Genomic DNA, 14930 nt, shown 5'->3' on the forward strand with positions numbered 1-14930 from the left:
TCAAAATTCCAGTGAAAACCAATTTAAAGAAATCAAAGTTTTGCATCCCAAAGTCGGCCGACTTTGTATACATATGTATAGTTAAAACAAATCCCCACACTAAAAGGAATCCGAAGTCTGCTTCTGGGGTCGGCTTGCTTTGTAATAACTTAACCTTTGTATTTGATATCCTACTGGTAAGTTCAAACAATGAGTTTATGGCTGTTACAAGGTGTGTTTATTTATCATCTGGACTTTCTGTATCTGTAATCATAACTGACACAAACGGGTTTCAAGTTCTTCAGTGTAAATAGTATACACAGCATTAACTTGCTTTAATAATACTTTTTATAACCCATGGAATCAAAGAGATTGTCATTTGTACTTACAGTGAATGTATTTCTAATCATGATTTCATATCATACACTCTTGGTTATTTTATACCTTACACCGTGTCACGTATGAATGGCAGGTGCTTTCGAGCAAAAATTGGAGTTGATAATTCTCATTCTCTCATTCTGTGATTTTGCAGGATCCAGTTTTCATTCTCATGACATTCAAACCTTTGAGGACAACCTAATATAATTCGTTTCTCAATATTCATGTCAATGACCAGTGTGTTGTGTTGTCTGATGAAAGCGATAACACTATGGATGCATGCGCTACTTATACGGAGTTCGTGGATATATTTTTCCTTTAATAAAATGTTAATGTCAACCCAAGAAGTTAATCAATGATTACAGTACAAGGTTAGAGTCTTTCATTTTATTATCAAATAAGCATTTTATTTATTTATTTTATTGCAACATGTCGTGTGGCCGGTTGCTTGAGGTGGTGTGTGCAAACTGAGCACAATTTATTTCATTTCCTAAGTCTTGGGACACATGATGTAGGTTTAAAAAATTAACCATAAGTTCTGGGACACAAAACAATTATTTTTTTATTTTTATTTTTTGGTGTCCCAACATATGCAGTAAAAAAGGTAGGTCTAGCACTAACTCAGATCACGGACCCATGACTTGTCCAGTATGAAAGTGACTATTAGAATTATCACACAATTCTGACCCCATATTTTCTGCATTAATATTGGTACTAACATCATGGGGGTAAGCAAAGGCCCATAACTTCTCCCAACAGGTTGAAAGCACATCCCTGGCTCGGGGTTCTGGATCTGCAACTGGTGAGACAAGGGTGTGCAGCTTGTAGTTCCACCTTGTTGCAAGCAGTTCATGCATCAGATGCCTCCAAAGTGTACCAATCCAAAGAAGAACCTATCAATGATGTTACCATTCCATATAAATAACCTCATCCTCTCTGATCAATTAGTCTTATGTAAGTTTGCTTGATTTGCTTAGCGACCTAAAATTGGTAACACCAATGAGGAAACTGTCAAGCCAACATGCACAGGTCAGGTGAATTGATGCCACCCTGTGCAGAGAGGAAAGTCACCACTACAGAATTGTTAGAAATAATCAGGACTGACTTCCACCAGAGTTGGTCTTTCCAGAGCTGAAATGCATTTATGACCACTTTTATTTTTTGAATTTACCTGATGCCCATTTTCTGCTGACTGTACTAATACCCTGCAGCAGGTAGGCTACCCAAGCATATGTACTGTTGTCTCTACATATTGTCATTTACAAATGGGATTTCTCCAGAAGAATTCTTGTCATAAACCAACTGTGGCTGCACACCTGATACAGAAATTATTGTACCTCATTTGTGATACTGACTTTCCACTGGACAGGAAAAGGGTAATCCATAATTCTGGTGAAGCCCAGGCTGCTGTTTAGAAAGACATAAAGGACAAAAACTGGCAAATTTTGTTGCAGTAAGAAAACTGAGGAAACTTTCGCAATGCCATTTGAAAAGGGAGGTGAAAGTAGACAACTGATATTGAGGCTGACTGTATGCTCATCCCATTTGGATGTAAATTCACACAGATATTGCCATTTCTATTTTGACCTTCAGCAGAAGAATGAATTCATTGAGACAACTCAAGTTTATGATTGGACCCAACTTGCTGTTGGCATTTTTTGGTAAGGAACGGCCAGGAATAGAACTCCAGAGTGCTGCTTTCAGACAATATCTGCATTGTCCATTTATTTTCTGCTTGAAAGTTTTGTCCTTTTCCCAATATGATGGCACAACCATTAAAAGTGGAGAGAAGAAAGAGGAGGGAGTTGGATAAATGAATTCTGAACACCATTCAAAACGGTTTTGGTCAACCATCCACTTAACAGGAATAAGTTGATCCAACGTCATTGGAACTGCAGGTATCTCATGCCCACTGGTAGGTTGTCTATGGATGGTAGTGGTGCTAAGTAAGCATCGGAAAGCAGAATGCTTGTCAGTATATAAACAAGGAAAGAGTGCTTCCTAAACTAATTCAGCTGTTGCCCACTGGCATAAGATTGGGGTCTACAAGACCCTTGTGATGTCAAAAATCTCTTTGCCTGGCTCTCCTTTGTCTTTTCTCCATTGTGGCAGGGACGGGTAATCCTAAACGAAGATACATGCTGTATGACAAACTGCTCAGTTAATGAATGACTCCAGCAATCTGAGGCATAAACTCCCATGTGCAACGGCTTGCCAATTTTCCATCATTCAGAAAATCACTAACGTGGACAGATCCAGCACTGAAGACGTGGTAATGATGTTTCTAACCAGCTTCGATGTGGCAAGTTCTTATTCACCATGTAGAACAGTGGGGCAGATATTAACTGCTGCTACATTCTAATCCAATGCCAGGAATTCAGTATGGTTGGCGAGGAATGGCTTGTACCAACATGACAAGGATGTGGCTGGCACCAGGCTTTCTGAAAAGAAGGCTTTACCTTTAGTGCTCCACGGGTCAGATACATTCCGACAACCAATAGCTAATTTCCTTGCAATTGCTGATCTGGGAAGCAGACAGAGGGAATTAATTATTCCTAATTGTTGATGTTGACAGATGCTTTGACTTTACAGTCATGTGTTGTGGTAATGGGTGGAGGACATTAAAAACCAGGAATACCCGATATATTTCTTCGCTGTCAACCTTAAAACTAAACTCCACCCTCTCCATGGCCATATCCAAGAATGGGTGTTATTCAGAGGCATCATCACACTGTGTGAATACTCTTGGTCTCCATCTGATTCCATTTTGGGATAAACCATGCCCTTAGGTAATGATAATGCAATGCCATCATCTTTAAAGAAACCACAAATAACACCCAGCCAGTATTTGGTAAACGTAGGAAATGCCAGTTCTGCCAGGAAATTTAGCTGCAGCTGGACAGACAGCTAGTTAGACATAGAACAGTTGTTCTGGTCATCAGAAGTCCTTAAACTGGACTAGTTTACTCTGGTACTGTTCATGCCAGCAACATGGCTGGACAGAAAGCATTTCTACTGCTATCCCTATCTTGATCTGAATGTATAAGCATTTGCTTGGCTATATAGAAATATCTTTGACTAAGGTTCCCATCCTTATAAATATATGAAGCCATATGACTAAGTAAATGGTCAATTCTAACATGAAGATTCATGTATTCAAGTCTGAACTGGTCAGGCTGGACAGCCTGATCCAGTGGATTAAAAAAATACCCCATGTTTCCAGTCTTACAGGCCTGAAGATAAAAATCAGACTTGCAGGGGGTCCTACACTGACTGGGCTACATCAAAATGGAGAAAGTCACCCCCCCCATTGTATCCATATTACCTGTGAAATTTGGAAATATTGATAAAATGTGGCCAAAAGTCTGAACTGCATCACTCTCTCCTGTACCAGTCAACACACATGTTGTTGTAAGACTGGCATATCCAACTGCAACTGCAACACATCTGAATTCGTCCCAAAATCTGATGATGTCATAGTGCGTATTTATCTTCCCTTTGTATTTCTTGCATTAAATGACCTCTTTCTGATACATTAAAGTAGTAGAAACAATTGATAATAAACATGTCAGTGTGATGATAATACATTAAATAACACCCATTATAAACAGAGAGCAAGCAACCAAAACAACATGCCAAAATACCTGCAAGTCAACATACATCAACAGATGCACAGTATTACAATAAAAGTATCTGGTCTCACATCATACAGTTACTTCCCTGCTATCCACTATTTTATTGTTTATGTACACCTTTATTTAATATTTCTATACTTTCTAATTCTGCAGTCAAACTATAACTATTATGCTCCATACAAAATAGGAAACTTCAAAAAGACCAATTAATGTATGTTTTGTTAGCGACAAATGGATTAATCAACATTCTCAGATCACTCACCTAAAATATAGGATTGATCCAATCTCGTGCTGAAATCTAAGGAACAGATCCATTTCATCCTTGTCCTGAATCCTAACAGACCCCGACCTATTTATTTCATCCAAGAGACTGATTCTCACAACCTAAAGGAAAGAAATGTAAAACGTATCGGTCTGACAACTATGGTGACATATATAAGAAACACGATACACATGTCTGACAGACTTGCAAACATGAAGGACACATCTGACAGACTTGCAAACATGAAAACCACATCTGACAGACTTGTAAGCATTATAAACACAGTGGATTTGAATATGTCATGATAAACTCATCTGACAGACTTGCAAACATGATAAACACATATGACAGACTTGCAAACATGGTAAACACATCTGATAGACTTGCAAACCTGATAAACATGTCTGACAGACTTGCAAACATGATAAACATATGACAGACTTGCGAACATGATGAAGCACAATGGATTTGAGTATGTTATGATGAACACAGCTGACAGATTTGCAAACATGATAAACACATATGACAGACTTGCAAACATGATAAACACATCTGACAGACTTGTAAGCATTATAAACACAGTGGATTTGAATGTTATGATGAACACAGCTGACAGATTTGCAAACATGATAGACACATATGACAGACTTGCAAACATGATAAACACATCTGACAGACTTGTAAGCATTATAAACACAGTGGATTTGAATGTTATGATGAACACAGCTGACAGATTTGCAAACATGATAGACACATATGACAGACTTGCAAACATGGTAAACACATCTGATAGACTTGCAAACCTGATAAACATGTCTGACAGACTTGCAAACATGATAAACACATATGACAGACTTGCAAACATGGTGAAGCACACTGAATTTGAGTATGTCATGATAAACACATCTGACAGACTCGCAAACATGATAAACACATCCCATAGACTTGCAAGCATTATAAACACAGTGGATTTGAATATATCATGATAAACTCATCTGACAGACTTGCAAACATAATGAATCACAGAGGATTTTGAGTATTTCATGATTAACATCTGACAGACTAATAAACATGAACACACTGAATTTGAGTATGTCATTATTAACATTTGCGAGACATGCAAACATGAACACACTGGATTTGAGTATTTCATGAATAGCATTTGACAGCCTTGCAAACATGCTGAACAAGGTTTATTCGAGTAAGTCATTATCAACATTTGACAGACTTGAAAATTTAACGGTAAATATATTATAATGTTCTGGAAAATGTTTGAACCTAATATGTCCATTTAATGTTATCTTGTCAGCAATTTTTGAAAAGAAATAACATGTTACTAAGTTTCAGATTTTTCATTTTTCATGAAAAAATGTTTCCCAATTTCTTAGATTTTTCCTGCTCATTATACCTTGGTACCAGAAGATTTTAGTGTCATGATTGCTTGCTCCAGTGGGAGCCAACGGGCAGGTTTTTCTTCCCCCCAATGAGGTTGCTGTGATGCCAGCTTGACAATGATTCTTTTCAATTCCTCCAGCCTGGGGTCATGTAGGGTGTTATCAATGGCAATATCGCACAACAGGTGGACTATGGTTGGCTTATCTTTCAAAATGCGACGGATTTCCATGAAGTACTTGCCAATAACTTCCTGTCGACACTTCTGCAAGGAAAATAAATTAACCCATGGCAGGATCACATGCAGTTTGTGACATTGTTAAGGAGGATCACACTAATGCATTCTTTAATTTTAAATCACAGGCTTTACAAAGAAATCCATTAATTTAGCAAAGGAATCCATAATTTGTTTTCCTAAGTTCACATCAATGTAATCACATGCATAGAACAATCATGTGTCTACAGTAAATAAAGTCTTGATCCACTACAATTTTCTTCTGGTGGTTTGTTTGTGTTTATGACAATAAAAAAGTCACCAACTGAATGTCACCAGTGACAACTACAACCATATTGTCCTCTGGGACCTGATAAACTGTGTACCTATCAAAACAATGGATTTCTTACATTTTCCTGTCCACACCTTGGTAGATACAACTCATTGCTTTTGCTGAAATGTCTTTCAGTGAAAACCAAGGGTTGATATGACCATCCATTCATGAGGAATACCAACAAGAAGATTTTCAAGCTGGCCACTGTGGTAGCCATATTGGACATTAAATTGGCACCATTTTTATTTGGATTTTCATGGTAATCATCCACATCTTTTTGGAGGAATGGTGATAACAAACTGGTGCTAAATAACAATGAGTGACAGACAGCAGATCATCCTGTAAGCTCTTCTAGTCATTGACACGTAGAGCTAAAAATCAGTTTTGCTGATGTGTAAGTCATAAAGATTTGAAAACAGCCTGACAAGAATGAACTTCATTTAGTTCTTCTGGTCTGCAACCAGAAAGCTAAATGAGCTTTACAATACAAATTAGGGCACTTCTCAAGGAAATAATGATATGTTGGAAGCACCATGCCTAAGCACCATCACATACATGTTTACAGAAGAATGGACCATAAACACAATATATACAACACAAATACACATCGCCAATAAAATTTGAGGATTCTTGTTAAAAGGTCCAATCAAGAAACCACAAGCCAACTAATTACTGAATATTAAACAATATTTAATTTGCAGGTTAGATTATTAAAAGCAAACAACGAAATAAGGATATATACATACATGTTTGCCACTATTATCTGTATGAATCCTGTATGTAATCATCCTTAAAGCCTTGTGTAGCAGTAGATCGATTGTCCATTTTTTCATAACATTTGTTTTCTAAAGGCACCTCATCTTGTAAAAATTGTGTTATATATTATATTGTGTATATATATATATATACAGTACCAACCAATTATTGAGGTAGGAGGGAAGGCGAAATTACATCAGAGAAGAAATATTTTTTTAAAGTTAGACAGAAAAAGACAAAACAATCTGAGCCGCCAAAAATTTACCAGAAAATGAGGGACCTGGAATGTTTACCCATCCATTTCACACTGAGATTAAATGGTCAGTGCTTACTCTATACTCTTTTCAATACAATTGTTTTAAAATAAATATAGCACCAACTAAAGATGTTATTATGAAACATATGACAACTTCAACAAGATCAAAGAAGAAAAAGATAAAATGTACACTTCATACTTTAATTATTTGTAGAGTTTTAATACAATGTACACCTCATACTTTAATTATTCACTGAGTTTTAATAAAATGTGCACTGTCTCTTTTAAACTTTTATCGAGTTTTAATAAAATGTACACCTTCTCTTTTAAACATTTGTCGAGTTTTAATAAAATGTACACCATCTCTTTTAAACATTTGTCAAGTTTTAATAAAATGTACACTGTCTCTTTTAAACTTTTGTCGAGTTTTAATAAAATGTACACCGTCTCTTTTAAACATTTGTCGAGTTTTAATAAAATGTACACCGTCTCTTTTAAACATTTGTCGAGTTTTAATAAAATGTACACCGTCTCTTTTAAACATTTGTCGAGTTTTGATAAAAAGTACACCATCTCTTTTAAACATTTGTCGAGTTTTAATAAAATGTACACTGTCTCTTTTAAACATTTGTAGAGTTTTAATAAAATGTACACTATAAATTGGGGATACCAATCTAATCCCTTTCCCTAGTCTCAGCTAGTTGTACAACCTCTCCCTAATGGGAGGAAGCACATTCCTTCTTAGGTATAAGGTATGAATTGTACCACCTCTCTAACTAGCGTTAGTAACTCGCTGTCATAAAATTGAGACAGAACAACATGCAAATCTGTGCACAAGGTGAGCAATGCATCAACTCTCTCTTGGGAGGAAGCAAAGTGCTGTCCTGAACGTGAAGAATGTCTGACATCTCCATTTCAGTGTGAGGCAACAGACTCCTCAAATATTGTAGTCCCTCCTTCTGGAGGGCCTCAAATGCCATCGATGAAGTTTGTCTCTGACTCCTGGGACCCTGAAGTATACTTCTGAGCTGAAGAGCTAAGCCTCTCACACATCCATGCGGCCGGGGGGGGGGGAGGGTCTGAATGAGAAATCTAAAAAATTCAGATAATGAGAGGGAATAGAATGAGCTGAATCACCTAATTCCAGGTTTCAGAAGGCCAAACTTCGTAATATACACCTAGAAGCAATAGATATTCTGAGTGAGTGTAATGTACACCTAGGAGCAATAGACACATTCTGAGTGAGTGTAATGCACACCTAGGAGCAAAAGACACATTCTGAGTGAGTGTGATGTACATCTAGGAGCAACAGAAGCAATAGACAAATTCTGAGTGAGTGTTATGTACACATAGGAGCAATATACACATTCTGAGTGAGTGTAATGTACACTTACGAGCAACAGACACATTCTGAGTGAATGTAATGTACATGTAGGAGCAACAGAAGCAATAGACACATTCTGAGTAAGTGTAATGTACACCTAGGAGCAATAGACACATTCTGAGTGAGTGTAATGTACACTTAGGAGCAACAGACACATTCTGAGTGAATGTAATGTACACCTAGGAGCAACAAAAGCAATAGACACATTCTGAGTAACTGTAATGTACACCTAGGAGCAATATACACATTCTGAGTGAGTGTAATGTACACTTAGGAGCAACAGACACATTCTGAGTGAATGTAATGTACACCTAGGAGCAACAGAAGCAATAGACACATTCTGAGTAAGTGTAATGTACACCTAGGAGCAACAGACATATTCTGAGTGAGTGTAATGTACACCTAGGAGCAACAGAAGCAATAGACACATTCTGAGTAAGTGTAATGTACACCTAGAAGCAACAGACACATTCTGAGTAAGTGTAATGTACACCTAAGAGCAGTAGACACATTCTGAGTGAGTGTAATGTACATAGGAGCAACATAAGCAATAGACATGTTGTGAATGAATGTATGAAGGGACCTTCTTATGACCACACTGCCCACAGATTGTCCTGAGGTTATTCAGAAAATAAAATCATGACAATATAAGTAAATGTCTTGAGTACACTCACCTGCAGTATATTCTAAGTATCTACATATTCATGCATAAAAATAAGCAATGGATAACTCATTTATCTGTTTCTCACTGTAACCTTTTATTGAACAGAAAACTACAAACACACATCTCTATTTAGTTCAAAAGAAATGACTAAACATTTTTTAAATGTATACCAACTCTATAAAACATTTTTAACTTATAGACATTTTAAATGCCAGATAAATAAATAAATAAACAGACAGACAGACAGAGAGACAGACAGACAGATAGATAGATAGATAGACAGACAGACAGGTAGATAGATAGACACACACCTCTGGAATCTTATCCACATGTGTTCCTACCAGAATCACAGCAGGGATGCCAGACTGAGGGGATGGTGTACAGGAATGTATGGCGTTAAGCCAAATTTCAACCAGCTCTAAAGATGAAACAGTAAAAATACTTTAAATAAGCATTTCTATAATAATAATAATAATAATAACAACACTAACATACCTGCCATAACACACAGTGTCACATGAAATAGACAATTTTAGACCCCCAAACACCCCAACATGGTTGGGTTTTGAAAAATATGATTTTCAGGAATCTTAGCAGCAGCAAAAACATAACAAAACAACATTTAATGTCTGCCACGATATATTTAGGTCTGTAATTAGCATGTATGAATAGAAAACAATTTGCTCAGCTAAGATGCATCTATTGATCATCCCTCAAAAGCATTATTTACAGAACTTAAATGGTTCACAATATATGACAGGACAAGGCAGTTCTTTTATATAAATGTCTCCATGGAACTGCACCATGGACTTATTCAAGCCAGTTGAGATCGATATCACATGGAAACCTTCTACCACCAAAACCAAGAACAGAACAATTTAAAAAGAGCTTCCAATACTCTGGTACAGTCATTTGGAACAAGCTTTAACTACATGTAAAATCTGCTAAAAATATTAGAGTATTTAAGAAGAGATATCGTAAGCATGTATGTGCTTCTAATAGATAATGGAATTTAGTATTTTAATACTAAATATGTTAAAATAAACAGTAATTATTGATATCTTCATATAATGTGCATTGTTATACTCTCCTTAGCGGGCCTCAAGGGAGAATAGTCCTCTATAAATAAAGCACTATTATTATTATTATTATTATTATTATCCTTGTGGCAAACAGCTGATAACTGAGGCAATTAAAACATATGGTGAACTGAGATTAACAACCATCTTTCAGAGATTACTTATCTGACAAGAGCTAGGCCTGCTAGGGTGACAAGTCAAGTCAAATTCTATTTTGTGGAGAGTCCATTCCAATAATTTGCTAGGATAAAGTCCACAAAGTTAAAGGACCCAAATTGTCCTAGTAAAGTACATCAAAGAACCATCCTAAAGTACATCAGAGACATCAGTGCATTGAATGAGAATGTTGAAGCTAACTTTATTAAAGTTTGTGATCAGCATCAACATCTCTTTGAAGTCAGATATTTACTCCAGATATAAAATTCAAAACATGAGTATTTCTCTTGTTGGAATAGTGTTCAAGTCTCTGTGTGTGTGTGTGATTTGGATTTTTAACATAATTTTCCAGTAATATCGCTATGATGTCTTACTCGGCAATGTGGTAGTTTACAGTGATGTCTTTTACTGGGGAATCATGCTGCAGACATGTAGCACAGTGTTCCACACAGACACATTATCCTGACACCAGGTCATCCAGTCCTAATACTAACCTCTTCTGGTATCATTTGTATAAGTCCTTGGCCTGACTTGGCTGGGTTTCAAACCCACTGATTCCAATATCTGATGTGGACACTCTAAACACTTAGGTCACCAGAGTTGTGTCTTAAGTGTTCAAGTGTAATTTGTTTTGGAAGTGTGCAACTCAAGAAGCAATATGCAATCAACTAGCAAGCAGCAAAACTAAATTTCAAAATTCCAGGTTGACAGAGTTTTGCTTTTTCAAGCACAGCACTAAGGGGAGCATTACACATACTGCAAACATATCTACATTAGATATTATGAAGTATTCAATATCTACATTAGTTATTATGAAGTATACAGTATCTACAGTAGTCATTGTCAAGTATGCAATATCTACATTAGTCATTGTCAAGTATGCAATATCTACATTAGTCATTGTGAAGTATGCAATATCTACATTAGTCATTGTGAAGTATGCAATATCTACATTAGTCATTGTGAAGTATACAGTATCTACAGTAGTCATTGTGAAGTATGCAATATCTACATTAGTCATTGTCAAGTATGCAATATCTACATTAGTCATTGTGAAGCATGCAATATCTACAGTAGTCATTGTAAAGTATGCAATAGCTACATTAGTCATTGTGAAGTATGCAATATCTACATTAATCATTGTGAAATATACAATAGCTACATTAGTCATTGTGAAGTATGCAATATCTACATCAGTAATTGTGAAATATGCAATATTTACATTAGTCATTGTGAAATATGCAATATCTACAATTGTCATTGTGAAGTATGCAATATCTACATTAGTCACTGTGAAGTATGCAATATCTACATTAGTCACTGTGAAGTGTTTATTACTGCTGTATTACCCATAAAGATCCTATGAAACTAAAAAGTAGTATGTTCACCCCTTCCCCCCAATGAAATGGCCAGTAACACATGTAATATATATATTAATCTTTCTATGGAGACAAGCATAATTCATGGTCGAACTGGTCAGAGAATCCAATAATGATGCTTGGACAACACTACCATCCTTTGTCTTGTGAGTTCAAAGATGAACACTAATGACACTTGCATTGCCTTCAAACCATACAATGAACTACTGAATGCAGCAAAGACTACATCTAACTAAGCCTATATTTTGGCATCCAATGGATTTTAAAGACAGAAACTTGGTGTGTGTTTTTTATTTAAGGTCAGTGTGATTGTTACCAAGTGAATGTTTGCATATGTGTATGGTGATGATATTTGGAAAATGCCAAGTATTTGTTTCTTTGTAACTGCATTAAACGCTTTGAAAAGCAAATTAAGCTTATACTTTTTATTATTCAGATTTGAATTTACAAACATTTTCTATTGGTTTATATGAAAAGAATATCTAGGAATATGGCAGGTATGTAATAATAATAGTAATAACTGCAGTGATACCACAATAATAATTAGTTACAAAACAGTTTTTTATCATCTTATATTAAGCATTAATATCTTAATATCTATCTTAAGTATTAGTAAAGAAATATATTTTACCAGAAATAAATTGGTTTCTTCTTCAAATATGTTAGCTGAATATAGTACCTATTAGGAACAGATAAGGGGAGGAGGGAGATAAATTCCCTTAACCTGAAGAGGCCACATATTCCAGTCCCTTAAGGTCTGTGAGTCATTTTCTAGATAATGCAACTGGAGAATAGACTCAATATGTCAGGGAGGGGCTTTGAAAGGAAAACATTTTCCCTCCAAAAATGCAGCAGAGGTCATGATGCTACATCTTTGTGAAGCTGTCGAAGGTCACAGGAAGGTAGCCTGATGTTCCACAGCAATAGGTCACACAAGTTCAGTTGTGCCTTTTAAAAGCCTTGTGGGATAAAAGATCTCACAGATAAAAGCTGGAGAAAGGGAACTCAGATCTCCATCACACAGCTTGGACAATGTCATCAGGTATCCATCTGGCATGTCATCATGTGCCTAATTGTTCCTGGTGTTTATCATATCAGAGACCCATAGTATGAAGTTAGTTCTTGGACGTATCATTGCCTGAAGTGGAATAATGTGTTCTTGGACACACCACCATGTGAAGAATTTCCATTTAGCTTAGTACACTTTTAAAGCACACAACCATCTTGCACAAGTGATTGTCCAACCCACTTGATGGGAGAATTGTTTGCACCAGAAGGCTCATTTAATATGGTCCAGATATACAGGTTCAGCAGATTTGGATTTGGATGAAATACTCCCATCATGGTTGCTTGAGCGGATGAAAGGGTATCTCCATTTTTCATGGCATGTCCATTGCATAATTGATGAGGTCATTGATTAAAGTCTTGTGCCAGTCCGATTAGAGCAATGAGAATGAGTCAACACTGAGATTCTTTTAATCCTCTATCATCTTCGGAATCTGAGATGTCAGAGGTTAAGTGTACTCATTCAGTCTGTTCCAGTCAATGGAAAGAGCACTGAATGCCCTGATGGCTTTCAGATAAAGGATTTGTGAGACAAAAATTGAGAGCTTACCATTCCACCTAGTTGCAAATATGTCCATCATAGGTCAATCCCAACAGGCACATATCTGAATGAAAACCATGGGATGATGAGACCATTCCATTTTATTGAGATGATTCTTCCAGGACAGCAAGTCCACTATTAGCCTGAAAAATGTCAAACTTGTATCGATTGTGGGAGTTTGGTCCAATGGGCAAAGTATCCGCTTCCATTTTGACAACAGAATTAGTGTAGTGGGTGCATAAATAGGTGACTCAATCAAGTCAGTTCAACTGGGAATGAACTGAATAGATAAATGATGTTGGTCTAGGCGAATTGCAGGAACTTACTGGAAGATGTGTATATATGGGGATGTGAAGATACACATCTTAGAAGTCCAAACAGATTGCATAGTCTTTCTTCTGGATAGTATTCTACACTCATCATGGAAATTCCATCATGAACAAAGGTGAAGGTGCCTGGATGGCATTTAGAACCCATCGTGAACCAAGGAACATGCATGAATTGAGTGTGCTCTGGTCAATGACAAGGTGAAGAATGTTGTTTGCCTTGGGAAGCAGAATTAGCCTCGAATGGAAGCAAGGTAAAGTTACAATGTGAAGAATTTTATTGCTCTTTTCTGGAGAAGGTTGTTGATTCCTTGCTGCAAAGTGGCAACTTTGAATGGGTCCATGAGGACATTTGTAGCTGAGGAAACTCTGGCCAAATAAAGATATGTGCTGAAGGTGATACTGAGTCCATGGTCGGATCCATCTATGGCTGTCGGAAAGCTAGATAGGTACTTGATGACAAGCTAGATAGGCACGTGATGACAACCTAGATAGGTACTTGATGGTATGCTAGATAGGTACTTGATGACATGCTAGATAGGTACTTGATGACAAGCTAGATAGGTACTTGATGACATGCTAGATAGGTATCTGACGGCATGCTATATAGGTACTTGATGACATGCTAGATAGGTATTTGATGACATGCTATATAGGTACTTAATGACATGCTAGATAGGTATCTGACGGCATGCTATATAGGTACTTAATGACATGCTAGATAGGTACTTGACAACAAGCTAGAAAGGTACTTAATGACATGCTAGGTACGTACTTGATGACAGGCTAGATAGTCAATTGATTACAAGTTAGATAGGTACCTAATGACATGCTAGATAGATATGTGATGGCATGCTAGATATGTACTTGATGGTATGCTAGATAGGTACTTGATGACAAACTAGGTAGGTACTTGATGGCATGCTAGGTAGGTACTTCACAAGCTAGATAGGTACATGATGACATGCTAGATAGGTACTTGATGACATGCTAGATAGGTACTTGATGGCATGCTAGATAGGTACTTGATGACATGCTAGATAGGTACTTGATGACATGCTAGATAGGTACTTGATGACATACTAGATAGGTATTTGATGGCATGCTAGATAGGTACTTGATGACAAACT

At 36.7% G+C, this 14930-nt stretch overlaps 1 protein-coding gene across 4 annotated transcripts in view; it reads right to left on the reverse strand.

Annotated features, from left to right (window-relative positions):
- LOC149774807 (uncharacterized) overlaps positions 1–14930 on the reverse strand; it is a 208457-nt gene that overhangs the window by 60351 nt on the left and 133176 nt on the right. For all 4 annotated transcript variants that reach the window (XM_089944718.1, XM_089944719.1, XM_089944720.1 and 1 more), the window contains exons 6-8: positions 9566–9672; positions 5663–5911; positions 4255–4376 (exon numbers count right to left, since the gene is read on the reverse strand). In XM_089944718.1, coding sequence (XP_089800844.1) covers positions 4255–4376; positions 5663–5911; positions 9566–9672 — 478 coding nt within the window. The remainder of the gene's footprint in view (positions 1–4254; positions 4377–5662; positions 5912–9565; positions 9673–14930) is intronic.

The sequence above is a fragment of the Sinohyriopsis cumingii genome, unplaced genomic scaffold (assembly GCF_028554795.1).
Source record: "Sinohyriopsis cumingii isolate HCF-2022 unplaced genomic scaffold, ASM2855479v2 utg000131l, whole genome shotgun sequence".
Classification (NCBI taxonomy): Eukaryota; Metazoa; Mollusca; class Bivalvia; order Unionida; family Unionidae; genus Sinohyriopsis; species Sinohyriopsis cumingii.